Genomic DNA, 27,174 nt, shown 5'->3' with positions numbered 1-27,174 from the left:
AGACACAATCAGAATCACTTGCTATCAAAAGCATGTTAAAACTCTGTTTTGCTTTTAAAGTAAAAAGCAGTACTTTATATTGAATTAGTCCCTCTCATCAAAGGATTTCAAAAGATCTATGAATTATAATCCTCATTCAGCTTTGTTAATGAGGTACTGTTACTCTGTTTTATATAAAGATAGCCTAAGAGAAGGGATTACACGGAGAAAGACAACTATCATATGATCTCCCTGACATGAGGAAGTGGAGATGCAACATGGGGGGGTTAAGGGGGTAGGAGAAAAATAAATGAAACAAGATGGGATTGGGAGGGAGACAAACCATAAGTGACTCTTAATCTCACAAAACAAACTGAGGGTTGCTGGGGGAAGGGGGGTGGGGTTATGGACATTGGGGAGGGTATGTGCTATGGTGAGTGCTGTGAAGTGTGTAAACCTGGCGATTCACAGACCTGTACACCTGGGGATAAAAATATATTATATGTTTATAAAAAATTAAAAGATTAAAAAAAAGAGAGAGAGAGGGAGAGAGAAGGGCTTACAGAAGCCCAAATTTCAAATACAAAGAGGATAACATCAAAAACCATTTAAATGTAGGGCCATAGAACACCCTCTGTTCAGACATTCTGAAGCATCTCAGTGACTGAATTTCCAAACCCTCACCCTGGTGATGGGTGCTACATAGATACAGTCTTATAATACTTATACAGTGCTTATAATACCTGGGGGGGGGTGGGATAAAATATGAAGAAACGCTTTGGTTTAGCTTCTGGAAGCCAGTGTTGCTCCTTTAATCCAAGGGTAAGGTTCATTTTTGAGAGAAGGTTACTATATAGGGTGCCACTAAAATTAGTTACGTGTGCAAATATACCTAATCCATGAGTTTATTTAATCCACTTGCAAGAACTGATTTCTTTTACAAAGTTAAAAGTAAAAATTTTAGTGTTACTGATTTTTAGTGTTATTTACTGATTTATTATTGTTTGCTGAAAAATCAAGTTTAAAATATATTGATTTTGTTTGGATAGGAACAACAGATGGAAATGAGAGGGTATAGGGATATCAAAAAAATTCTACAGATCTAAATACCAGGCAGTTGTATGAAATGGTTCAGAATGAATCCTTAGACTCAGTGTGACCATATTATTATAATGGCTGTTTTGGGAATACATTTTACTCAGCTGACATCCTAGCTGAGTACATACTTATTTTTTTTATAATTTTTTATTTTTTATAAACATATATTTTTATCCCCAGGGGTACAGGTCTGTGAATCACCAGGTTTACACACTTCACAGCACTCACCAAATCTTTTACATAAGAGCAAATCTTCATTAGTTTTCATATATTGAAGGAAATGGTCTTTAGTCTTAAGTGGTTAATGCTAACATTAACCAGTTAATAATGCTAAACATTATATGCAATACATGACAGATTCCTACATTTTCTTTAGAACCAAATTTTAGCTATTATGTATTTTCATTGTTGGGGGCATAAAAGGAATCTTAACCTGGAAGACTGTTAATGGAGTTATTTTGCAATTTGTAGGGATAGACTTAACAAATAAAAAAGAAGAGTATGGCCCTGGTGTTCAAGGCAAAGAACATTCTTCTCAGTCAGATTCTCTGGCCCCTCAGATGCCCTCAGTGGTTGCATTGCCACCGTCCCCGCCAGCAGCAGCCATGGGAGCAGCCAGCGCCTCTGCTTTTACCTCCGCTGCTTCCGTCACTTCTGCTGGGGCCACTTCTGCTTCCTCTGCTCACCTTCCGGTTTCTACAGCTCTTGGCTCCGGGTCTACAGCTGCTGCTCACCTTCCGGTTTCTACAACTCTTGGCTCCGGGTCTACAGCTGCTGCTGCACCAGAAGAAATGGTCAGTATGGTTAATACATGTGCCTGTGTGGGGAAAGGGGCTCAAAACTTGCATGTATATTGGGAGATTTTTCAGTTAGGACATACTTTCCCATGGAGGAAAATTCTATATGGTATTTAGGCCCAGCCATAGAAATAGTTAATATATGAAGTAGCTAAAACAATTTTAAATGAAAATAATGGCTGAGAGTTCTATTACAGTAGTGAGAATTAAAAACTTCATTTCACAGTTTTCAAGAATTAGTCAGGAAAAAAATGGAGAAAGAGTTGATGACAGACTTTATTTTGAAGGGAACTCATGGATATGTATTTTCAAGAGCTTAGAAGATTAACGGCTCTTTTGAATACTTATTCAACTACAGCTTTCCCTTTCCCTGAATGTAGCTATATCATTAATACTATTCTGTTGTTACTCCATCTTGATTTGAGTAGGTTTGTGTTTGTAATTCACAGTTGGAATAAAGATGGGAGTAGTTTTTCCTAGTTACTGAGCTTCTTTCAAGAGATGTGCATAGGGCATAGAACTGCTGAAAGGGAGTATTTGTGTGAGAACTTGCCTGAAGGAATTAATCAAACTAATTAATATGGAAGAGTTACAAAGCATGTCAAGGTCCTGACTCCTGAGGCTCCCCTTGTTAAACCTGTATTCTTTATAAACAGCAGTTCTCAAAAGTGAAGGGAGTAGAGATACAATCCAAACTTATCAGACTCACTTCTGCTGAGCTTTTTAAAAAACAATGTATCCCCTAGGCACGAAGGCATGTCTAGTTTTAGAAAGCTCCTGAGATGATTCTGATTTGCTTGTGTCCCTCTCCTCCCTGACCCCAAGCACTTACCTGAGAGGAAAGAAGATGGCAGAATAGGTTTGATGTCCCACAGCTCTCCTGGCAGACCATCAGAAGCTGCCATTGCCCTGGACAGCTCTCTGTAGCTAAGGAAGGCATTGAGTCAGCCAGACAACTGCCCATGTGGAGTATTCCAGCTGACATGAATTTCTGCCTTTTGGAAGCTACTGACTTTAGGGGAAAAATATGTTGAGATCTGCTATTTATCACATTTGCTCTTGATTCAAAGAGGTTAAAAAATATAGCTGTTAAGAGAAATTTGAATGTGTAAGGGAGTTTTGACTTAGAAATAAGACACTGAAATTCAACTCTGACATATGTTCAGCTGTGTTTATTTTTCATGAATACACATTTTCAAGTGTGCTTCTATACAGATGATTTCATTTAAGTAAATACGGTGAGTGTTTATTTAAATTTCTGGTTTGTCATTCATGTTGCATATTCAGATAATACACAGATATAGATTTTTCAAAAATTCCCTTCAAGTATGACTACACCATTTGTACATCTGCATATATGTAAAACCTGAACATGCACAGGAAGAAAATGAATGAGTATGCTTACCACCCTATTTGTTACTTTTTGAAATAATTTGAGATAATTTTGAAGTCTTTGAAACCTGAAAGACACAATATTGTGGAGACAGCCCTTTCAACTACATCCTCCTCTATTAATAGATACACATTCAATTTTGTTCACATAAATACAGTCTTTACGGTTAGGGGGAGAGGAAAATCAGAAGTAAATCACTCTAAGTATAATGCTAATTTTCTTCCTTCCTTATATAATTACAGATTCAGGCTTACCTGAATTTGTCTCCTTATTTTTAAAAAACCATAATAACAAAAAAAAGGAATAAGGACATTAGTTGGCTAGCTTACCTAATGTGAAATTGTCATTGTTGGGACTAGGAATGGAGAGATTTGTGAGGTAGGCCTGGTTATCTTTCTTTTCATTTTAATCACAGAGGCTTCCTATGAACTATTTAAAACTTTTTCCAGTCTTAGTATTTTCAGTAGCTGAAAGGAGCTGTTTACAGAGAATAAACTGCAGAACCTGAGAAACAAATAACTGGAGAAAGGAGGATTGCCAGCCTAGTAAAATAACACTTCCCTTTGCAAAATTTTTAATTTCTGCAGACATCCTCGGTATGTTAAATAAAATGCCAGAATTTTATGATGGAAAGCACTCTTCAAGAAATAGATTAGGCAGTTATACAAGCAAATATGTTGCAGTTCACAAGACTGGACAATGGGTGACAGACACTTTATTCTTTTTCTAACTCCCAGTTGGAATAGTTGACAGGTTTCAATTGGATTTTTAAACTCTTTAGTAATACTGAGGCCCCCTCTTAACTTTCCTCTTCATCTGAATGTAAAGTGAGAGGGTATCATTAGGCGCCCAGTACTGGTTTCCTCATTTTATAAATGGAAACTGAGGTTTAGAAAGAGGGAGGGGTAACTTGTCTGTGGATATAAGCAGTAATTCCAGCAGAACTGGAATTTAGACTTTTGACAGTTTGGCCACAGAACCCTGTCTCTTTTTTGTTTTTCTTTCTTCCTTCCCTTTCCCTTTCCCTTTCCTTTCCTGATTTTATTTACTTATTTGACAGACAGAGATCACAAGCAGGCAAAGAGGCAGGTAGAGAGAGAGGGGGAAGCAGGCTCCCGCTCAGCAGAGAGCCCGATGCGGGGCTCGATCCCAGGACCCTGAGATCATGACCTGAGCCAAAGGCAGAGGCTTAACCCACTGAGCCACCCAGGTGCACCTAGAACCCTGTTTCTTAACCAATAATCAAGTTTGTCTCCATGTCAATTATTAAGATAAAATAATGAGTTTTAAAACTATGTCATTTCCCTTTTCTTTCTTAATCCTTTTGATTTTGTTGCTTTTGTTGATATGACATAAAATGCTAGAAATTACATTTTTATAGCATTTTTAAAGTCAATTAAGCTGATAAATTTAATGTGATTCAACATGACTGAGACCAGTAAGTGGTCATTTTAGTCAAAAAGTCAGTTAAAAAAAAAAAGTTAAAGCAGGAAATTTTTAAAAATTATATATACATATCTTACACATCATTTAATGTTCAAACATGAGTGTGAGTGTTAATTTGCTAGTGTAGCTGAACCAGTATGGGTTCACAGATTGTAATTAAGCCATCTCTTTTAAATAAGCTACACTAAGTGGATTATTTTTTCTGTAATTTCCAATTTCACTTTTTGTAAGTAAAGCAAGAATCTAACAGAACTTGCAGTGCAATCTGATTATAGAACAAACTATTTGAAAACGAAAAGCAGACTTGGTAAACATGCAAGTCAATTAAGACAACTATTTCAAAAAAGTGATAGAGGTTTCTTTTTAGTCCTTATTGTTCTTTACTAGAATATGTATTTTTCATCTTACTGAAGGCATTTTATTTTATTTTTTTAAAGATTTTATTTGAGAGAGAGAAAGAGAGAGAGTGAGCACGAGCCAGGGGGAGGGGCAAAGGGAGAGGGAGAAGCAGGTTCCCTGCTGAGCAGGGAGCCCAAGTACTATGTACTACACACTATGCACTAGACACTATGTGGGGCTCAATCCCAGGACCCTGAGATCATGACCTGAGCCAAAGGCAAGTGCTTGACTGAGCCACCCAGGCACCCCCTACCAAAGGCATTTTAAAACAATTCTCAGCTAGTTGGGTGAAGGTTATCACCCATGGACATTTTCCTAGCTACTCCAGTTTTTCTCATGCCACATGTTTCCCTGTCAAAATTTACCTAGTTTGTCTTTCATTCTTTCATCCTCCAAGTAAGAACACCTGTTAGAGTTGGGAGTGTTTATACCCCTCAAATGTGACTGGGCAGCAATAGTTATCAGCTTAATTGTACTTCAGCTTAAAATTTTTTCATAAAAATATTTTTACCTGCACTCAGTTTTACATTTGTATATGGCTTTTAAAACTCTTCAGCAGTTCATAAAGTCTTTTTTGTACTTTAATAAGAAATAGGATAAGGTTTTCCTAAGGTCAAAAGTAAAAGTACACAATAACATATTTGTAAATATTTTAAGATCAGAGTTTTGGTTTCTTAAATTCATAAGACCCATAAAAATTTAAATAGCCAAATAGTTTCTGCAAGTATATATGAGAAGCAGTTGTCTAAATATCTCTCCCTAAATTCTGTTAGTTGTTTCTCCTATTTACCTTTTTTTCCCTAAATTATATGCTCATGTCATTTCCACATGCATCAGTTTCAGACATTATTGGTTGACTTCCTATTATGGATGAAAGAACTTGGCCTTTTCATACCACCTTATTCCTTCCCTTCCCCTCCCTCATCCACTGTATGTATGTATGTATGTATTTGAGAGAGAGAGAGAGAGAGAGAGAGAGTGCAAGCAGGGGGAGGGGCAGCGGGAAAAGGAGATAGAGAATCTTAAGCAGAGAATCTTAAGCAGGCTCCACGCTCAGCACAAAGCCCAACGTAGGGCTCAGTCTCACAACCCTGAGATCATAACCTGAGCCAAAATCAAGAGTCGGATGCTGAACCAACTGAGTCACCCAGGCGCTCCTCCACTTATATATTTAGATACAAATATTCCAACTTTGCATTAAGTTAAAGTTTATGATGACTATGTAAATATGGCTAAGCTATTATTATGCTTGTATTTCCTTTCTAGTACAGTTTTTTGTTCCTGGAATTGATCCCTTCATTTTTGTCTTTACTTGGTTTTCTCTGCAACTCTAACTAGGTCTCAAATCCAAACTCTCCAAGGATTTACAAAACCTCACTGAGTGCTGTTTTCCCAGGGTCTTCCTGACATATCAATATTCTGTCATTTTAATTTTCCCAGAGACATTTCTCATGGAACACACAGTCTTCCTCTTTCAGTATACAGTTGCAGCCATCTGTAGCTAGATGCAGATATGTAAAGAACTTCAATGAATGAAACCTCAGATAGATGAGACAATGAGGAAAGATCACTAATAATGCTTTTGGAAAAACTATGGTTAGAGGGAGAATTAATTTAGGTTCATAATTCACACTGAAATTTCACATGTTTTAAGAAGTTAAACCCAAATAAGTAAATGTTAGAAGAGTATACCCCAGCTGTCCAAGGAAAGCTGCTTGATTCAATTATGGAAGAAATTAATGATAAAATTAGCTATAATTTTAAAAATTTATGTGCATTGAAAAATAAAACAGATAAATGAAATAGGGAAAATACTACAAGTGCCTATATCAGGAGCAATTAAATGTTTTTGAGAGCAATACCCATTCCTGGCAAGTAATTAAAGAACATGGGTAGTTGAGAAAATGAACTGCAAATATGAAAAATTAATAAGGAACCACAAATTAAATATATATGTTATTCCTGATAGAAATATAATCTTTCTGGAGTATCATCCAGCAGTAAGTAACAAAAGCTGTATAAGCTGACATTACGTTTTTATATGATCATCTCATTTTTGCAAAATATTCTATAGAAAAAACTCAAGGGGAATCCTCATTTACAAAAATTTTGTTTCCTGTTATAGTAGGAAAATAACTGAGTAAGATAAACCTTCGTTTGTCAGTTATTAAAACCTCTCACTAAAAGTTATAACATAGGGTGCGTGGGTGGCTCAGTGGGTTAAGCCTCTGCCTTCAGCTCAGGTCATTATCTCAGGGTCCTGGGATCGAGTCCCACATTGGGCGCTCTCCTCGGCAGCAAGCCTGCTTCCTCTCTCTCTCTCTGCCTACTTGTGCTCTCTCTCTCTCTCTCTTTGTCAAATAAATAAATAAATTTTTAAAAATTTTAAAAATCTGTTTAAAAAAAGTTATAACAGGTCTCTGTATTTGTGAAGAAAAGAATATTAACAAAGCAATAAGAAAAAAAAACACAAAAGCATATGTCTAATGAGAGGCATATGCGTAAAGTTAATTATACATAAGGATCAAAAGTATTCATAAAACAGAATAATGGTTGCCAAGGGTTAAGGGTGGATGAGGAAGGGAAATGGATATGATCCTAAAAGTTCACAAGAGGGAAACTGTGGTGCTAGAATAGTTTTGTATCTTGATTACGGTGATAGTTATGGGAATCAAATGTGATAAAAATGACATGGATCTATAATACCAAGGCATTTTTACCCATGTCAGCTTTCTGGCTTTGACATCATAATTATACTATACTTATATAAGATGTAATCCTTGCAGGGAACCAGGTGAGGAATATACAGTACTTCTCTATACTACCTTTGCAACTTCCTATGAATCTGTATTTCAGAATGAAGAGTTTATTAAAAGTTTATAAAATCCTACAAAATGGTTGGTACACCCAATTAAAGGGGCGTTTTAGGATGCTTGGTTCTATATTTTTTGCTTTTTGTCTGATTGTTTTATTTTTTCCATGTTAAAGGTGGTTAATATACAATTATTTTTTAAGTGCCTGTGTATTTCCCTCACAAGTTACAGAAGCAAAAGTACTATATATTTTGCTATGGATTTTTCTACCAGCTGGATATTTCCTTGTTTTTTTAGTATGTGCCCAGAATTGTGACATCTGCACAACAGAAGGCTGGAAGAACAATTACAGCCCGGATCACAGGGAGATGTGATTTTGCCTCAAAAAACAGAGTTAGTAGCAGCTTAGCTATAATGGGAGTTTCTCCTCCCATGAGCTCAGTTGTTGTGGAAAAACATCATCCAGTCACAGTGGTGAGTACATATTTGATGACCTTTGTCAAAAAATCTTTTTCTTGAGAGTTTATAGACCAATAAGCACTTAAGCTACATGTTGAGGAAAAGATGAAAATTCATGATGAATCTTATTTATTCTACCTTTTATTATGGTACTTTATATACTTATAATTCTCAAACCTGCTCTAAATCTACCTTTCCTCTTTTAAAAAAATTAAATTCAGAAATGTTGTTTCTTGTCAACAGTGTAAAAATTAGCAACACAAAAAGCTATGTTGGTGTCCAAAAGAGACAAATGATTTCTCATTAATTTAAAAAGAGAGACAAAAGCAGTTTCCTTATTACCTGCTGTTTCTGTAGGAGGTATTTGATTACAAGAAACACTTCCCTATTTTTATAGTCTTTAATTTTTGCTCTTTTTTTAAGTCTTCTTCCCCTTTTTTCTATATAACTGTCAGCATACATGTTTCAAAAAAAATTTAGGGGATTGTAGTAAATTCACGTGATAGAAAAGAAAACACTTGGAATTTAAGCAAAAATAAACAAAAAAGCTTGAGTTTGTGATCATATACAAATCCGGTAAAATATTTGAGCTTCCATTTCCTCTTGTGTAAAATGGGAGTGTTAAGAATACTTAGCTCCTAGAGTTATTTTCTGGATTCAGGAGTAAATGAGATAATGTGAAAATTGAATGAGATACACTTAAAAAAAGCACTTTATAAATTGTAAAACCATAAGCAGATTTAACTTAATAAAAATTACTAGAGAAAGGTACATGGGATACCTCTGTATTATTTCTTAAACTGCATATGAATCAACAGTTGCCTCAAAAAGTTTTAATTTTTGAAAGTTACAAGATCACATCCTTAAAGACAAACAAGAATTGACTTTAAGAGAATGCCCCCTTTATAAATTTTCAATATTAGACAACACTCCTGTCTATATAATATGTCAAAATATTAGCAAAAATATATGTGAAATAAGTTTACATCCTTTTCTTTCTAGCACTAGATGGTTGCTAGATGATTAAGAGGAGCTGGAGTGTTTAAATTTAGCCTCAGGTAAAGAATGACCACAGTGAAGTGGAGACTGAGGCACCAAGTCCAGATGGGGATATGGAGGATGGAGTGTCAGCCTTCAGAGGCTGTAGACTTGGAAAGTCCTTAAGTGACTTCTTAATATATGTTTAAGTATGTGAGATTAGTTATCAGAAATAAGAACAACTGAAGTCATTTCTATTTTTGTCTGCACATATGTATATAGAGAGGGAGAGGGACTATCCATTTCTAAGATAAAGAAGACATAGACCACATATATGCTTACTTTTAATTTAGGCAGCCTTTTGTTTTTGTACTAATGATAGGAATTCTTATTCTACGAAAACAAACAAACACAGAAATAAAAGACTTAAAACCCCTGTTTCTTAGATTCACCTCCCTAGCTGTCCTTTGCTGATTCAATATGTATAGTACTTCTCCAGTTAATTGGTTATGAACGAGACAGCCATAAACGGCTTGCATGATTACCTAATTAGGATTGTTTTAACAGACACTATGGCAGTCCTCTGCACTACTTTTCATCTTCTCCCCAAAATCAAGACCTGTAACTACCAGAAAAAATTATTACTAATAAACCAGTAGTCGGATTTCTGACACTTTAGCCCCATCTGCTGGCTAATTGCTTGTCCCTAGTGCTACTTGATTCTCTGCCCTATTTTTGTAGATCATGAAACCAGCCCCTGGTAAGGTGAATCTGTTTCTACATTTCCTCTTGCCCATCCTTCCCAAGGAGAAATAGCTCTTTTAACGGGGTCAGATTAGGTGGTTAGCAACTAAATTTTCATACTAGTTATGGAAACTGGAAGAATCTCCCCCATCTGTAATGGTTATCCAGTTATTTATGTACAATGAAACATTTATATAAAATACCTCTTAAAACAGAAAATCATTTTTCCATTTCCTTAAAGAGGAACTCTTAAAGCAGTACCTGTCATGAAGACCTTTGTAGTAAGTTTTTTAAGTAAAGGGTTTTTAAAATACATAGTGAATGTTTTGATCAAGTACATATAATCTTGCTTCAGATATTTTAAGGATGACTTTTCTAAGGGGAAGACTGTACTACGAATGTACATGTACTGCTCAGTGACGTGGACTGAGAATTGGATAACAGGTCCCACTGCTGCCTACTCAGAAGCTGTATCCAGTATAATAGAGGAAATCCTTAAACTTGTACATTTTATACATATGAATGCATGTAATATATACTTGTATAGACAAATGAAGTCGATTGTGTACTGACTCTAATGCTTCGGTGCTTGGGTCCAAGATGTTCCCCTGAGCTCTGATATGGTGTGGGTATCCTCCTCTCACCATATTTCCTCAATGTCTAGTTATTTGTATAGAAAGTTGTAATCCACACTAAGGAGCACCAGGCTTCTGGAAATATCTCCTCTTGTATGATAGGAAAAGGTTTAGTTAGCTCCCAGGTGAACCAGGGTGATATATAAGAGATGTGCTTTACTCTGGTTTGGAACAAGGACCAGGCATCCCTGAGATTGAACTCCATATGTTAACAGGAACAGGGAGGAGAAAATTGGTTAGAATAGAGGGATGGTGTCTTCCAAACACATAAAGTCCCTTTCTGTAGTTGGTCTCTATAAACATTACAAGATTCCACTTGAGCCTTCTTTGAAGAATGACACCCGTGGCTCTTTTTGTGATCCTCTGGAATATGGCTCTGATACTGAACTGTGGGTGTTGAGCACATCAGTCTAACATATGGATTAAGAACCACATTTTATTTGTTTCAATGACTGCTTTACCAACTTAACTGCATGTATCTACTGGATGCTTAACAAATGTTTGTTTGGTTAAATTATATATAATGAAATGGTATTTAATATGTGTAATTTTATGGGATTGTTAAAGCAGATTTTTACCTTTTCAGCAAACCATTCCTCAAGCTGCTGCAGCAAAGTATCCCCGGACAATTCATCCTGAAAGTAGTACCTCAGCTTCTAGATCCCTCGGAACCAGGTCAACTCACACCCAGTCTCTCACAAGCATCCATTCCATAAAAGTGGTTGACTAAAATGAATATGTACATATTGAGATCTTTTAATTCTTTTGGTTTTACCAAGGATTAGAAGTCTCTCATTTTTAAAATTTCATATTCTTAAAACATCATGGATACATCATGCTCATCTTTTCAAAATTACAAGAGACTTTTTCAAGCCATACCATCCTTTGTAATATATGTAGGATTATTTTAATGTTTTTTTTTTAAATTTAAACGATTAAGTAAAACTTTTTTAAATTAAAAAATGACTTAATTTTTTAATAGGTTCAGCTGGTCACTGATTATATCATCAAAGTATATAAATCCTGTTTCTCAACATTATTTCTAAAAGGCTCAATCATTTCCAGTGTTACTAAGTCAACTCTGAGAACTTTACTAAAAATATTAAAATAGAATTAAGGTATTTTTATTTTAAAATTAAAAAGTAATAATGACACTTTAATACAAAGTTTCTGTGAAGTTGGTATATTAGTCTTCATTTTCCTAAGATCATTACAATTAAAAATGGGAATTGGTAAGATCTATGAATAATTTTAATGTTAAAAGGGAAAGATTTTTTTGCTAGCACAAAAAGAGAGACACAGAAACATCAAAAAAATTTCTGATGAAGAGTATTTCTTAGAATGATCCTATTTCTGATGTTCTTTCTTGCCTTTCTGAAACTGTATGGTATTGAACCTTTTTTCTCTCTGAACATCTAAACATCGCCGTATGGGAGTGGGTATAGCACTGGGCAATTCAGCAAAGCTTCTAGGCCTGGGCAGAGACTTTTCAGTGGAGGAAACCATCTGGGTAAAAGTGATTGAGGAAAGAAAGACCAGGCTTCTAGTGGTTTTATTGCTGGCTGACTGGGTTATCTTGGGCCAGACATTTAATGTCATAAATCATAGGATACCACTTGTGAAACAGATCTACCTACCCCTCCTATTTCACAAAGTACTCTGGCTTACATAAAAACAAGTCAGTTCTAAAGAATCTGTCCATAGCCTCAATTTTCACATCTTTAACAGAATTGGATGGACTTAATTAGAAGGCTGTTTCACTTTGAAATTGATCTAGCTCTGTGCTCTAACTTTATTATAGGAAATAGTTTTTCTTACTGTCTCACCTTGTAATAGAACATGAGAATAAATGTGAGATAGGCAAATACCCTATTTCCTAAAGGGCACACCAAGGCTTTTCTGAATTAAAGAATAAAAGAATTAGAGTATTGTGTCTTAGAGTATTAGATCCTTCTTTTGCAGCACTGTTGTGAATTCTGGTCCAGCTACCACTGTGGCAGACAGCGCATCAGGAGTTACAACAAACACAAACCAACAGTGCCTCTTGTGCTACCCATACCTCGGGCATGCTCTTCGCTAGGACTTCACCATGCACCAACTGACCACAGACTCCACTTGGAGCCTACTCATGCGGCCTAGAGTTAACACCCCATTGTGGTAACAGATCAGTTCTTCCTTTCTCCAATGTATGAACTGCCCCGAGGTATACTAGTCCATCCCTTCTCTCAGAAGAAAGTACCCTGGAAATCAGATGATCAGTTACTCTTCATACCAAGTGGTAGCCAATTTGGTATTTCACCCACCTTCCCCATTGCACTCCCTTTTTCTGTCTTGCTTCCTTGGATTTGCACTCCTAAAAAACAGTACTCATGGACTTTGGTCTCAGGCTGTGCCTTTTGAGGAACCTAGATGACAACTAGGTATAGTTTTTAATATCCAAGCCGTAACCATGTGGACAAACTAAAAGGAATATCATGAATATTGTAATTAAGAATATCATAACCATATTTTTAAGCTTTAAGCTCTAGAAGTTGTATATTGTCCAAGGTGGAAGCAAATAATTAGTGCTAGCCTAAGTTAAATTCCACAACTAAAACACTTACACAGTAAGAGTATGTATTCTATTTGTTTACTTTTGCATAAAGAGGTTACCCAGATTTTGAAAGAGGGAGCAAATAGCATGGTCAGTGGAAACCAGCCATACTGAAGAGGAACAAGACTTCACTGAATACCTTTCTTAAAAACTTTTTGGACTTATGTGGATATATTACCTATTTTAAACATTTATAAAAGTAAGTGAGCCATTTACAGTCTGCATAAGACAAAGATATAAAACCATAAATTCATGATAGAATAACTGTACTGATATTGCTCAGGATTTTATCTCTGGCCTTATAGAATTAAGATCAGAATTTGAAAATGGAGAGCCTTAAATTATAATGAATAGGTGCAGATAAACTGATATAACTTGATATCTGATTTCATATTTATTTCATAACTTTCTCAGATTATAAAAATACTACATGCTGTCAAAAAAAACCCTGGAAAGTACCAAAAAGTACAAAGTAAATGAAAATCACCTTGCTGTTGATTTTAAAAACAACAGCAAACATTGGTGTATACACTACTGGTCTTTTTTAAGCAATATTCTACACATATGTGTAATTTAAAGCCAACAGTAACTGTAAATTTCCAAAACTAGGTTTTCTCAGTGAAGAGAAATAACAGTGGATGATTTCAATACAGTGGGCATGAGATTAGGCAATTCACCGGCATTCAACCTTGATCTTCAATGCTGTGGAAGAGTGAGACACTACCCCATTTTATAAAGAAGGAAACTGAAGATCCTGAAAACTTGAATCACAGTTAATAGGTCGCAAACCATGCAAGGGAAGCAAGGGCAAAAATGAACTATTGTGATTTCATCAAAATCAAAAGCTTTTGCACAGCAAAGGAAATAGTTAACAAAACCAAAAGACAACTGACAGAATGGAAGAAGATATTTGCAAATAACATATCAGACAAAGGGCTAGTATCCAAATCTATAAAGAGCTTAACACCCAAAATCTATAAAGAGCTTAACTCAACACCCAAAGAACAAATTATCCAATCAGGAAATGGGCAGAGGATATGAACAGACATTTTTGCAAAGAAGACATCCAGATGGCCAACAGACACATGAAAAAATGCTCCACATCCCTCAGCATCAGGGAAATACAAATCAAAACCCAACGAGATACCACCTCACACCAGTCAGAATGGCTAAAATTAACAAGTCAGGAAATGACAGATGCTGGCGAGGATGCAGAGAAAGGGGAACCCTCCTACACTGTTGGTGGGAATGCAAGCTGGTGCAACCACTCTGGAAAACAGCATGGAGGTTCCTCAAAAAGTTGAAAATAGAGCTACCCTATGACCCACAATTGCACTACTGGGTATTTACCCTAAAGATACAAACATAGTGATCCAAAGGGGCACGTGCACCCCAATGTTTATAGAGGCAATGTCCACAATAGCCAAACTATGGAAAGAACCTAGATGTCCATCAACAGATGAATGGATAAAGAAGAGGTGATATATATATATATATATATATATATATATATATATATATTTTTTATATAAGAAATGAAATCTTGCCATTTGCAATGATGTGGATGGAATTAGAGGGTATTATGCTTAGCAAAATAAGTCGATCGGAGAAAGACAACTATCATGATCTCCCTGATATGAGGAAGTGGAGATGCAACGTGGGGTGTTTGGGGGATAGGAAAAGAATAAATGAAACAAGATGGGATCAGGAGGGAGACAAACCATAAGAGACTCTTAATGTCACAAAACAAATGGAAGGTTGCTGGGGGGAGGGGGGTCAGGAGAGGATGGTGGGGTTATGGACATTGGGGAGGGTATGTGCTATGGTGAGTGCTGTGGAGTGTTGTAAACCTGGCAATTCACAGACCTGTACCCCTGGGGCTAATAATACATTCTGTCTTTATAAAAAAATTTTTTCTAAGTGGCAAACCATGATTAAAACTATGTCTGTCAAAAAAAAGGGAAAAAAAAGGAAAAAAATATGTCTGTCTATTCTAAATCTTTTGGATTTTTCATATACCGGGATGCTGCTCCTACCAACATTTAAAAAAAAAAAAAAAAAAAGATGTGCAAAACCTAGACATATATTGCATCAAATGACAGAAAGGCAAAAATCATATACAATTTGCTTTAAGTAAAAATAAAAAAAAAATTTCTGACCTTTCATTTCTGTAGTTGGCAAGTACTACTACCATTTTTTCATCTGGTAGAGCTTCCTGTCACCACCATCGTCATAGCTGAAAATCAATACTACTGCTAGAATTTTATGGCATTAAAGGACTGAATTTAAAGGAAAACGCTGAGTGGAAAATCAATTAAATACAATTCCTTTAGGCATCTATGAAACTGCACATTTCTTGGACCTTGAGTCTGTTTCGTTTTTTTGCCGACGGATCTTTTCTGGAAAAAACAAGATAACATTTATTATTAAAGCTAACATTTATTAAGTACTTACTATGTGCCAGGCCCTATGACTCACTTAATCCCCCAACAACTCTTTGACACAGGCAATTTTCTAGTTAGTAAAGGAGGTAACTGCTACCATGAGGGTGTAGAACTTGCTCAAGATCACACACTGTCAGCGCCGGAGGTCAAGTACGGACCCACAGTCTTGCTCCTGAGCACATCCCTGCACCACTTCAGGGGAGTGCCTCTTACTCTCCCCCGAGAGTTCTTACAGATACTCTTATAGAAACAAAGAAATTTAAAGTAGATGGAACAATCCCAGTGCTATGAAGATAATGTCACAGGAAGAGCTGTCATCCATGCACAATCTCTTGAAACGGAGTATTGGCTCAGTGGTATGATTCAGACATTTAAGCTCAGCTTCAGGTAAAACTGCATCAGTGAAAATAATGGCAGATATGCCTATATTTTGCTTAAATGGTTATTATTACATGAGAGTTTTAACACCCCCTAATTTATCAATCAAACTATCAAGGAGAGTTTTGAAACTCTCCTTTAACTTTATGAGATGGCTTAGCATTCCTGCCCTCTCCTGCTCCCCACAGGCCACACACACCTCCACACCCTGCCACACATTCACATCAACAGAAATCCTCCCCCACTTTTTCAAATGCCCAGCAGGGGGGTCATGCTGAGAACCACCAGGCTAAGGTGGGCTCAGTACTGACAGAGTCACTCACCAGAGGAGCTGTGGATTATTTATGAGCCACTGTTCTCATCAGATTGGGACTGCCACTGTTAACGGACAGTATTATTTCTGCTGGCTGTCCCCCAACCATTTGAAGGGAGAAGGAGCTTCTGTCTTGAAAACCAACTCACCAGCTAGTTCTGGGAAGCCTGCGCGTATCAGCTCTTCATACAGATGTTTGACTGGAGTGGCCTGTGTCATCAGGGTCCCATGCAGCCAGATGAGCAGAGCCCTGTGGCCGTGTTCACGGAAACTTCCCTTCCCTATGCCAAGTACACAGAGTTAAGAGGCAAAACACCATATGCTTTTTATTGTGATCTTGGTTCTCACTGAATTTTCTGTATGACTGTGGTTGCCTAGTACTAACTCTTCTGATGGCTGTCAGATAAAAAGGCCAGTGGATGAAAGCCCTTCCAGTTCCCCTCACTGGAACTGCTTTAGGGTGACCAAAGTTTGGATTCACTCCAGCACTTGTCTTGCACCTGCTGTGCTTGACACAGACTGAAGGAGCAGGTAAGACATGAAGCAGCTGAGTCCCTGCCCGATGGTAAGGAACAATCTGAACGAGATGGGGAGCTCTCCTTCAGCATTCACGTGGCACTGCTATCTACCACCATTTCTCACACGCAAAGTGTGAGAATGAGAAATCCTATTACAATGGAGAGAGTCTCATGCAGTCAGTCTGTGGTTAGGATCTGCACTTTTAATCACTCAGATGCTGGTGTTGCTGTCTGTTAACCACACTTTGAGCAGCAAATGTGTACCAGCCTGCCACTCCAGTTTCTGGTGGAAGTATGCATCCCCTGGACCAAGATTATTCACTGGATACCTAAGCCCAGAGAGATGTTGGGGGGAAGTGCTGAGCTGAGATGTGTCTCTCGCAACTCCTGTTCTCTCCTGTTGTGAGAGAACAGGCAGAACACAGAACAGAACACAGAACAGGCTCCTAGTTGTAGCCACTGTGTGTGGGAGCCGGCAGATACCACAGAAGGAGGGCCTGGGCTCTAGGGAGGAAGCTTGCTGGACAGACTTAAAGAAGCAGGTGTTGCAGGGAGAGTGAACTGTAACCATAAAGAATGTACTCTTAGGTGAATCCTGTTCCTTTCCTAATCTTGCCCTTGCCAAACATTCTTCAGTAGCACAATCAACGTGTCACTCCTTTGCTTAAAATTAAGCCCACAAACTCCTTAGTGCCAGAACCATTAACCCTGGATTGTATCTGGATTATGAATGTTGCCGTTATCATGCCAACTAGATTATAAATTCCACCAAATAATGTACCTTGGCTCCTAGAGCAGTTGCATCCCTCACCTGGAGAGCTAAACACACACTAGGCACTCCACATTGTTTGGCTAAAACACTTAAAATCGCCTTTATCCTGCTGGCAGGTACTCTGAAGACACACTGCATTTTCAAATCATTTCTTTAGGTCAAGAGAGATTTCCATAAGGCAACTAAATTCTCTTAAAAACGTCATAGAATGCCAAATGCCTAATTAGTGAAAAAGGAGAAAACAGTAAAAAAGAAATCTTTTCAGAAACTATAGTCAATATTCAACATTTTTGATGCATTATCTTCTCCATAATGTAGCCATTGAATTAGCTATTAAAAGTGCCATAATTGTATGTGGTGTGAATGGCATGTGTTCTTGGGCTGGGATTTTGCCATCTACAGTCCCAGCTATCAATAATGCGGATCAGCTCCTGAATAGGGACTTGTTCACATCTCATAATATCCATGTAAGGAAAGTGCTCTGGATAGAATGTTTTGCCAAGAAAAGGATCTGTTTCCTTGTTTTTAAAGCTAATTAGTTGATTAATGCCAAATAAACTTTATGTATTTCCCAGGTTTTGGTCAAATCATAAAAAAGCAAAGCTAATGACTCCAGCTGACCTGACTTCACTAATTCTGACAGCTGGAGTCTGGCTGAATTGACTCCATGGCTTGGGATCTTCTCAGGAGAGCCCTGAATCTGTGTCCCGCATCTCTCATGGGATAGGTGGTCTCACTCGAGACTGCATCCTATAAGAATTCTATACCCAGATGTGGCTTAAGGGAGGACCTGGAGTGGAAGCACTAAACAGTAAGCCTTTTGTTAGAGAATGAACATTTTCACCCCAAGACAATCTCAAGGAACACTAGAAGAGGTTGGTTTCCTAGGGACAAGCTGTTAAGTCCTTGCTTCCCTAGCACCTATTCAGTTGGGAAACTTCATTTCCCTAAAGGCTAAATGCCAACTTTCCAAATGGCTCGTTAATTATCCTTTGCAAACTTTAGTTTATTGCAGAGTCCACGAACATTCATGGTTTGCAAAGTTCTCAGTCTTTGTGGTCAAAGTTCTCAGTCTTTGTGGTCCTAAGCTAACTGTCCCAATTCCTGGGCCCTTGTCTGCTGCTTATTGTGAGCACCAACCACTTACTTGGAAGATCTGCCACCAAGAAGAACTGCTGTTCCTTCCTGTCCACATCTAAGCCATGCTCACCTGTCCACTGCTCCTCAATGGCTCTGATCTGGTCATCTGTAAAGTTCCAGGAACGGGCCAGCCTCTGCCACTCGTTGGCCTTAAGCTGCTGGTAAGCCAGTTTCCAGAGAAGACTGCGAATATGTCTGGTCTCTAAACTGTGATCTTGCTTGAATGTCAAAGTAAATCTGGTTGATGGGTCCCTGATGTTCTCACCATGCTGCTAAATTAAAGATAACTACATCAGATGATTTCATTTTCTGCTTATTGCCTTATTTCATGGTATGTATACAGTTTTTCAGATATAACTGGTAAGGTGGTAACCAAGACTTATGATGTCAGTATTATCTGACATTTTTGTCATTTAAGATAACAATGGAGATAAATGTCTGAAATAAAAAGCTTGAGTACTATCTGACACAGGAAACATGAGGGCTTTTGCCATGTTACATGCTTCTATCCCAGCCTCTGATATTTATTCACCCCACAAGAAAACAGAGGGGTTGCCTCGGCTAAGGAAATATCACAATAACATATGTATGTACCTTTGAAGGCTTACTTTCAACCAGTACCCTTTGTTCTTTTTTTTTTTTTTTTTTTTAAGATTTCATTTATTTATTTGACAGAGAAAGAGCACAAGTAGTCAAAGTGCTAGACAGAGGGAGAGGGCAAAGCAGGCTCTCGCTGAGCAGAAAGCCTGATGCATGATCCTACAACCCTGGGGTTCTGGGTCATCAGGATCATGACCTGAGCGGAAGGCAGACACTTAACCAGCTGAGGTGCCCCTCCCCTGTTCTTTTGTCTGTTTGATTTTCTCATATCAAAGTTTCAGCCCAGATTGGATATACTCTTTTTTTTTTTTAAAGATTTTATTTATTTAACAGACAGAGATCACAAGTAGTCAGAGAGGCAGACAGAGAAAGAGGAGGAAGCAGGCTCCCTGCTGAGCAGAGAGCCCAATGTGGGACTCGATCCCAGGACCCTGAGATCACAACCCGAGCTGAAAGCAGAGGCTTTAACCCACTAAGCACCACCCAGGCGCCCCTGGATATACTCTTAATAAGACCCTAAAGCTGGTCCCTCCATTTATCCTGCTCTCTGGTGTGAGGAGAGCAAAGCAGAAGTCTAACTCTGGGAGCCAAAAGAATGGAGACGACAGGGGTCGATACCATTTAGTTTCAAGTCACTGCAGCCAGGCTTAGTCCAAATGCACTGTGCACTGATAGCTTGTTTTCTCAGTTTTCAAAGGTTCCTTTTGTCCCTTCTGCAGAATCCAGCCAAAGAAACTGGAGAAAAATCTCAAAGTGAAAGCAGGTGTCATGGTTTCCTAGCACTGCACCTGTCGTACACGCTATCAGGTCTCCAGATTATCCTCCTTCAGGAGGTTGCAGATCGGTTAAGGACACGCAGAACACACAGCCCGAGGATTGGGACTTCCTATCTATTCTCCTTTTTTTTTTTTTTTTTTTTTTTTTTTTTTATATATGATAACTCCTGTTTTTGTCCTTAATTAAAAGTGAATCTTAGTGAAAGATAATCTGAACAACAAGGGAGGAGTCCATGCTGGAACAGGAAGTGGAATAAGAGGACATGGACACCTGGTTGTCAAAACCCCTGGGAAGAACATGGTGGGCCTTGCACCTCAGCCCAGTCACAGAGCAGCTTGTGTCTTTCACAGCATCGGTGAGCTCCTCTGGAAGGTCTACAATGTCCTGGGAAGCATGCCCAAGCAAACAGGCCAGTCTTTTCTCTAGTATCTGAAACTCTGAACAGAAGTTGGACTATAACAGGAGGTATAAATTACCTGTGATTGTTTCAGAGGTTGTAAAATACGGGGTCTTCTCTGTCCTACCCTTAGCTTTACTCCCACAGTGCCTAACTCCCAGGGAGTCCTGAAAGCGGAAAGGCTGAGGGTGGGGGATCCAACAAATTTGGAAGCCATGGGAGCCATGGCCCCTCCACTTTTTCCTTTTCTCTTCATTCCCTCTCATGAAACAATGAGGATTCCAACAAGAACAAAATCTGAAACACCACAAGGTAGAGGGAAGAACTGCAAAATGCATCAACCTTTGCACCACAGCATTTTTAGTTCTTTGAGAAACACACATGCTCTGCATTCCAGGATTGGGTTGGGGTGGTCCTTCAGGATTCCAGAGGAAAGGGTCATCAATTTGGAAAGCCCAGGTCTTTTTCAACAGTTCATGGAAGTATTAATAGTTTTTCTGCCAAACACTGAAATATTTGTAGAAGTATCACGTGCCAAAAGTGGTGGAAATTAAAATACCACGAGCCAGATTTTAGGAAGCTTCCCATTTGCCTCTTAACCACTGGATTTAATGATGGATATAAGAGAGGAAATGTCAGTCCTCTCTCTGATGTTCTTTATTAGGAATCATTTTATATTAGGCCAGAATAGAAACTTGTTTAATATACAAAGAGAATTTGAAATAATAATAAATGCATTTGGTTTTTTAAAAATCAGGGGATAGGTTTGTTTAATGAACAAAGTGAACTTAAAGTAAGTAATAAATAAGAGTACCTGGGTGGCACAGTCAGTTTAAGCAGCCGACTCTTTTTTTTTTTTTTTTTTTAAGATTTTTTATTTTTTATTTGACAGACAGAGATCACAAGTAGACAAGAGAGGCAGGCAGAGAGAGAGAGAGGGAAGCAGGCTACCCGCCAAGCAGAGAAGCCCAATGCGGGGCTCGATCCCGGGATCCCGGGACCCCGAGACCATGACCTGAGCCGAAGGCAGAGGCTTTAACCCACTGAACCACCCAGGCGCCCCATAAGCAGCCGACTCTTGATTTTGGCTCAGGTTGTGATCTCAGGGTCCTGGAACTGAGCCGCCCTTAGCTCAGAGTCTGCTTGGGTTTCTCCCTTCTCTTCCCCTTTCCCCTCCCCTCCACATGCTCTCTCTAAAATAAATGAATAAATCTTTAATAAATTTGGTTTAAAACATTTAAAAATATATATATTTAAAAACAAGGCTTCCTCCCACTCCAGATGTCTGTCCCCAGTTGTCATTCAGGTTAACAATGCTCACATTTCGGAGAGTCTCCTTTATCCATTTATGTATTGCATAGGATTCTCAAAGTTCATCTAACTCTCACATCTTAAAGATTTGTTAGGAAAAAGAGCTTATTCATTTGGTGGAAAGTAATTTATTCTCCTCTAGGAAAAAGAATCTAAAAATGCTAGCAGCATTAAAACATTAAAAATAGAACCAATGACTATTTCTATTTTCAAAGAAAATGTGAAAACAGTCATTTAAGAAGCAAGAGAAAAGGTAGAAGTTGGGAAAATTACCTTCAGTCAAATGCAGTGATGATCTAAGAAAAGGAGAAAGAAGCTAAGGCCAAGAGGAAGAAAATGAAGGAGCAGGAGGAATAGAAATCAAGTAGGAGGAGGAGAGAGAAAGCATTTCTAATGGTCACAAAAATGTTTTATAGGCAAGTAAGAAAAGTTTGAGGAGGATGGTGTGGCCTTTAAATAATATATATGTCATATCATCCAAATATATATATCAGGACCCCTGAGCCAATTAAATAGGATTGTGAGCAAGGAAGAGGCAAATCAATGCACTTTGCCTTAGAGATTTAAGGGAAATTTCACAGATTGATAAATTAGACAGCAAACCAGGCCTGAGTCTCCTCAGGGTAAACACATGAGGGTTAAGACCTGAATTCTGGCACCAACCTACTAGACTAGGGGAGCCATTCAGCTTAGGATGGAAATAACCGAAAGTAGAAACTGAAGGTGTTGCCCAATAATGCAAATCCTGTCTGAGGGCTTAGATTTTGATGTTGGAGGGAAGGCCTGCTGTTGAGAAGCTGCATGTATGGTAGCTATCAGAGGAAATAATAATGAAAAAGGGACAGAGAATGTCTTGGAGTCAAGACTTCTGTGTCCTCAAAATGAATAAGGTTTTTGTGACTATCATAGGACACTTGAGTGACAGCCAGAAGGGGTGGGTAGAAAACAGCAGAGCCATGAACATAAACTTTGTTATCACTCATTAGAATGTGGGTTTGAGAACTTCCACAAAGTAGCAGAGCCAGAGACTCCGTGACAGAGGGCACAACCTGGGAGCCAACCATGCAGGGCAAGCATGCTAAGCCCGTTAGCCCTGACCAGCCTGCTTAGCCCAATGAGCTCTGCACACCTCAGTTCTGACTACTGATGCTGGCAAAGGGAGGAAGCAGCAGCTGTTCATTCCATGAATGGAGCAGCACAGGCCAAAGGGACTGTTATAATTGCACTGACCAGGACCCTCCCATTAGAGCAGAAAAAATAACACAAACCCCACACTACCCATAAGAAGATGGTGGTTGCAGAAGAGCCACAGCTAAGCTGGCATCATGCTTCCTTACCTCTTTCCAGGCATAGTATCTCTCTGCTTTAATGATCATGTCCACAACAAGGCTGTGGTTGCTCCTGGAGGCCACGGCCAGGGCAGTCTTCCCTTGCTAAAAGTTAAAAATGAAAGTGTCAGGCAGTATGGTAAAGTGTTTAGGAGCTCGAATTTTGGAACAGAGGGACCTGCATTCAAATCCTGATCCAACTGCTTCCCTGCACTTGGGAGCTTGAGCCAGTCCTTGGCTTCCCTAGGTCTCAAAGAACCCCATGGTGTACTGGTGAGGGGCAAATGTGATAGTGCATATCAAGCCCTTAGGACTGTGCATGGCACATGGTAATTAAGAGATGCTAGGTATTGAAAGTGTCAGATGCTGTGGCAACAGGGCAGGGGAAAATATTTGGGTTTAGGGACCAACCATCAGCAGATGATATTTTACACATGCTCTATCAATGAGAACCCAAACATGTCTCCAAGATCCCCAGGGGTCCCCCTGGCTCGCTGCACGAGGGAGTCCTCAGCAAATAAATAATATGGTCACACACTTTTCTCTTCAGGTCTGACTCTACCTGTGGTTGAGACTTTGGTCAATATGCCATGCTTCCTTCCCCCAATAGTCTTTTCCTTCTTTTATGGGAAGAGACCTCCTGATTCTAGCTAGGCATTTGGCCACTCCAGACATTTCCTAGCCACCCTCGCACTTAAATATGTTACCTAAATTCTGTTATATAAAAGAAGTGGCAAATGCAACTTCTGGAAAGTATTTTTTAAAGAAAGGAAGGATGTTATTCTCCTTCCTTTCCTCCTCTTCCTGAGTGGAATGCTGACATGATGGCAGGAGCTTGAACAGCTGTCTTAGACCAAGAAGTTGAAGCCATGTGCTATGGAGAGTAGGTAAAAGACAGAAATTGCTGGATCTCATTAAGAATAATAGCATTCAGGCACCTGAGTGGCTCAGTGGGTTAAAGTCTCTGCCTTCGGCTCAGGTCATGATCCCAGGGTCTTGGGATCAAGCCCCACATCAGGCTCTTGGCTCTTCGGGGAGCCTGCTTCCCTTCCTCTCTCTGCCTGCCTCTCTGCCTGCTTGTGATCTCTGTCTTTCAAATAAATAAATAAAATCTTAAAAAAAAAAAAAGAATAATAGCATTCATCAGAGAAAGGGCAACCCTCTTACACTGTTGGTGAGAATGCAAGCTGGTGAAACCATTCTGGAAAACAGTATGGAAGTTCCTAAAAAGGTTGAAAATAGAGCTACCCTACAACAAAGAAATTGCACTATTAGGTATTTACAAATACAAATGCAGTGATCCAAAGGGGCATGTGCACCCCAATGTTTATAGCAGCAATGTCCGCAAGAGCCAAACTATGGAAAGAGCCAAGATGTCCATTAGCAGATGAATGGATAAAGAAGATGTGGTACATATATACAATGGAATATTATGAAGCCATCAAAAAATGAAATCTTGCTGTTTGCAACAATGTGGATGGAACTAGAGGGTATTATGCTAAGTGAAATAAGTCAATCAGAGAAAGACAATTATCATATGATCTCTCTGATGTGAGGAATTTGAGAAATAAGACACAGGATCATAGGGTAAAAGAGGGAGAAAATGAAGAAGATGAAACCGAGAGGGAGACAAAACATAAGAGACTCTGAATCTCAGGAAACTAACTGAGGGCTGCTGTGGGGGGAGGGTCGTGGGAGGGCTGGGGTAGCTGGGTGATGGACATTGAGGAATGTATGTGCTATGGTGTGCATCATGAATTATATGAGACTGATGATTCATAGACCTGTACCCCTGAAACAAATAATACATTATATGTTAATTTAAAAAGAGAATAATAGCATCCATGACAAAACTACTAATTCATAGTACAGAATTCAGCTCACTTGGATTCCTGTCAAGAATTTTTCTCTATTATATGGCCTCTAATCAAGGGTGAGGGATTGGAAACTTAACCAAATGGAATGAGCAATAAAGGATATTCTGAACATGATTTTGGGCATGAGTGGCCTGGGATCCCATCTGGCATCTTTTACAAATTACAAAAGGCACACCTTTGTCAAGATGGATATAGCTCAAAGCTACAGCACACAGCTTTACAAGCAATGTCCCCTAGATTTTATGCAGTGCACAACCTACACATCTATACTTTTTTTTTTTTTTCCTAAGCAAAAGATGGTGGTTTTCATCTATCTTTTAAATGGCACATTAAAAATTTGCTCAGGGGTCCTGAAGATAATCAAAATGAATGTCAGAAATAACCCCAGAAAAAGTTCTTAGCAACCCATGCTTCTCTGCTTAAGGATCCAGCAATTTATCCCACTAATTCCCTCACATGGCTGAGCAAGTACAACTCCTACCAACCCAAATGATCCGGCTGTTAGTGAAGGTGATAACACCCAGGTGGGCCAGAAGGTCAGGGATGATATTTACCAGTTTCTAGTCAAATGACACAGTAATGAAATTAGGAAGAAGTATACTGTGCAGGCAGTTAGCAAGTCTCTCATTGCATGCTACCTAAATTCTGGCTTAAGAAGCCATTGGAATCACCATGAATCACCCACCACCTTCTGTGGGAAGGCAGCATTCTGAAGCCAGTGTTACCAAGTACCTAGGAAAACCTTCCCAGGGAGTGTGCCCTGGAGTGGAAACCCAGATAAAACTGCTGTTGAGTGTGGGAAGGCCTCCAGGAGCTTGGGGACACCTCAGACTGAGAGAACATGTTTCTGGGAAAGTCATTCACACCAAACCCTGGCTCCTTTTTTCCCATCCACAGTCTGAATCACTCTTACAAAACTTGTGGGAGTAAGTAGAAAACTTACTTGTGGGAGTAAGTAAACTTACTTGTGGTAAAACTTGTGGGAATAAGTAGAAAAGGTAGTTTTTATTAATTAATAGGTATTGGGGGCCAACCATGTGCCAGGCCCAGAGAAGAAAGAGGGAGGCGGAGAAGAAAAAAAACGGGAAAATCAAATTATGAGTCAAGTTGCAGCACTGATGGTATTTACCTGAACATCCAGTCCACGAGCACTGGGGACCCAGCCTGAATTCCCTTTCCAATGCGACAGTCTTTACCCATAAGGGGTAGGTGTCCCACAGGAGTTAAGTATTAATGAGAAAGTGAAAAAAAGTGGGACAAGAAAGCACAGGAAAATACAAATGGGAAATGTTAATACCAAAGCTAAATGTTAAGGGATGGTAAGGAGTCACAATGGCGAAAGTGGTAGAATGCCACCTATGTGACGAGTTCTGGGTGGTTGCGTTTTCCTTCCATATGCTTCTGTTTTCCAGATCATGCACAGTAGGCTTATATTACTTTTCATGATAACTTTAAAAACTGACCTCTAGAGAAAAGTAAAATAACACATCAGTACTCCAAGTCCCACAAATGTAACATGTAAAAAAGATTCTGAAAGAGGACATAGGATGAACCCCGCATGCACTAGGTATTAAAGATGTGTGGAGCTAATGAAGAGTTTGGGTGAACACAAGAAAGGGGAAAGCGGCCAGTTTCAGAAGCAGTCAGCTCTGCTCACAGCTGTGGGAAAGCGCTGGACAACCAAGCAGCCTTGGCTTTGAAGCTTAGCTCTATGTCTTACTGTGCACATGACCCTTGATATCATAGAAATCTCTTCAAAACTGGGATAATTTTGCCCACCTCACAGAGATGTGAGGACTGAAACAAGGTGCACGTGTGTGAGCACCTAACAGGACTGCCACACCTCAGTCTCCTGTGTTTATGCTTTTCAGTAAACTGGAACCTAGCAGATGTCCACCCTGCAATCCTCCTGACATGGAGCCCAGCTTACTGTTTACTTGAGAGAAATGAAGTTGTCTTTCTTTAAAAATAAAAAAAAGATTTTT

At 38.9% G+C, this 27,174-nt stretch overlaps 2 protein-coding genes across 6 annotated transcripts in view; one reads left to right on the top strand and one right to left on the bottom strand.

Annotated features, from left to right (window-relative positions):
- POC5 (POC5 centriolar protein) overlaps positions 1–11,720 on the top strand; it is a 34,503-nt gene extending 22,783 nt beyond the window's left edge. For 4 of the 5 annotated variants that reach the window (XM_059418093.1, XM_059418094.1, XM_059418092.1 and 1 more), the window contains 3 exons: positions 1,549–1,871; positions 8,223–8,399; positions 11,328–11,720. In XM_059418093.1, coding sequence (XP_059274076.1) covers positions 1,549–1,871; positions 8,223–8,399; positions 11,328–11,471 — 644 coding nt within the window. In that variant the 3' untranslated portion in view covers positions 11,472–11,720. Of the gene's footprint in view, positions 1–1,548; positions 1,872–8,222; positions 8,400–11,327 lie in introns of those variants that run through there. The other variant, XM_059418096.1, reaches the window with a different exon arrangement.
- Positions 11,721–14,905: 3,185 nt separating this feature from the next.
- The window catches only part of ANKDD1B (ankyrin repeat and death domain containing 1B), a 61,695-nt gene continuing 49,426 nt past the window's right edge, over positions 14,906–27,174 (bottom strand). The window contains exons 11-14 of the mRNA XM_059416645.1: positions 23,322–23,417; positions 18,970–19,171; positions 16,619–16,750; positions 14,906–15,733 (exon numbers count right to left, since the gene is read on the bottom strand). Of these exons, the coding sequence (XP_059272628.1) occupies positions 15,672–15,733; positions 16,619–16,750; positions 18,970–19,171; positions 23,322–23,417 (492 nt within the window). The 3' untranslated portion in view covers positions 14,906–15,671. The remainder of the gene's footprint in view (positions 15,734–16,618; positions 16,751–18,969; positions 19,172–23,321; positions 23,418–27,174) is intronic.

This window comes from Mustela nigripes, chromosome 12 (genome assembly GCF_022355385.1).
Source record: "Mustela nigripes isolate SB6536 chromosome 12, MUSNIG.SB6536, whole genome shotgun sequence".
Classification (NCBI taxonomy): Eukaryota; Metazoa; Chordata; class Mammalia; order Carnivora; family Mustelidae; genus Mustela; species Mustela nigripes.
Note: the sequence above shows the minus strand (reverse complement) of the source record. Positions and strands in the feature narration are given on the sequence as shown.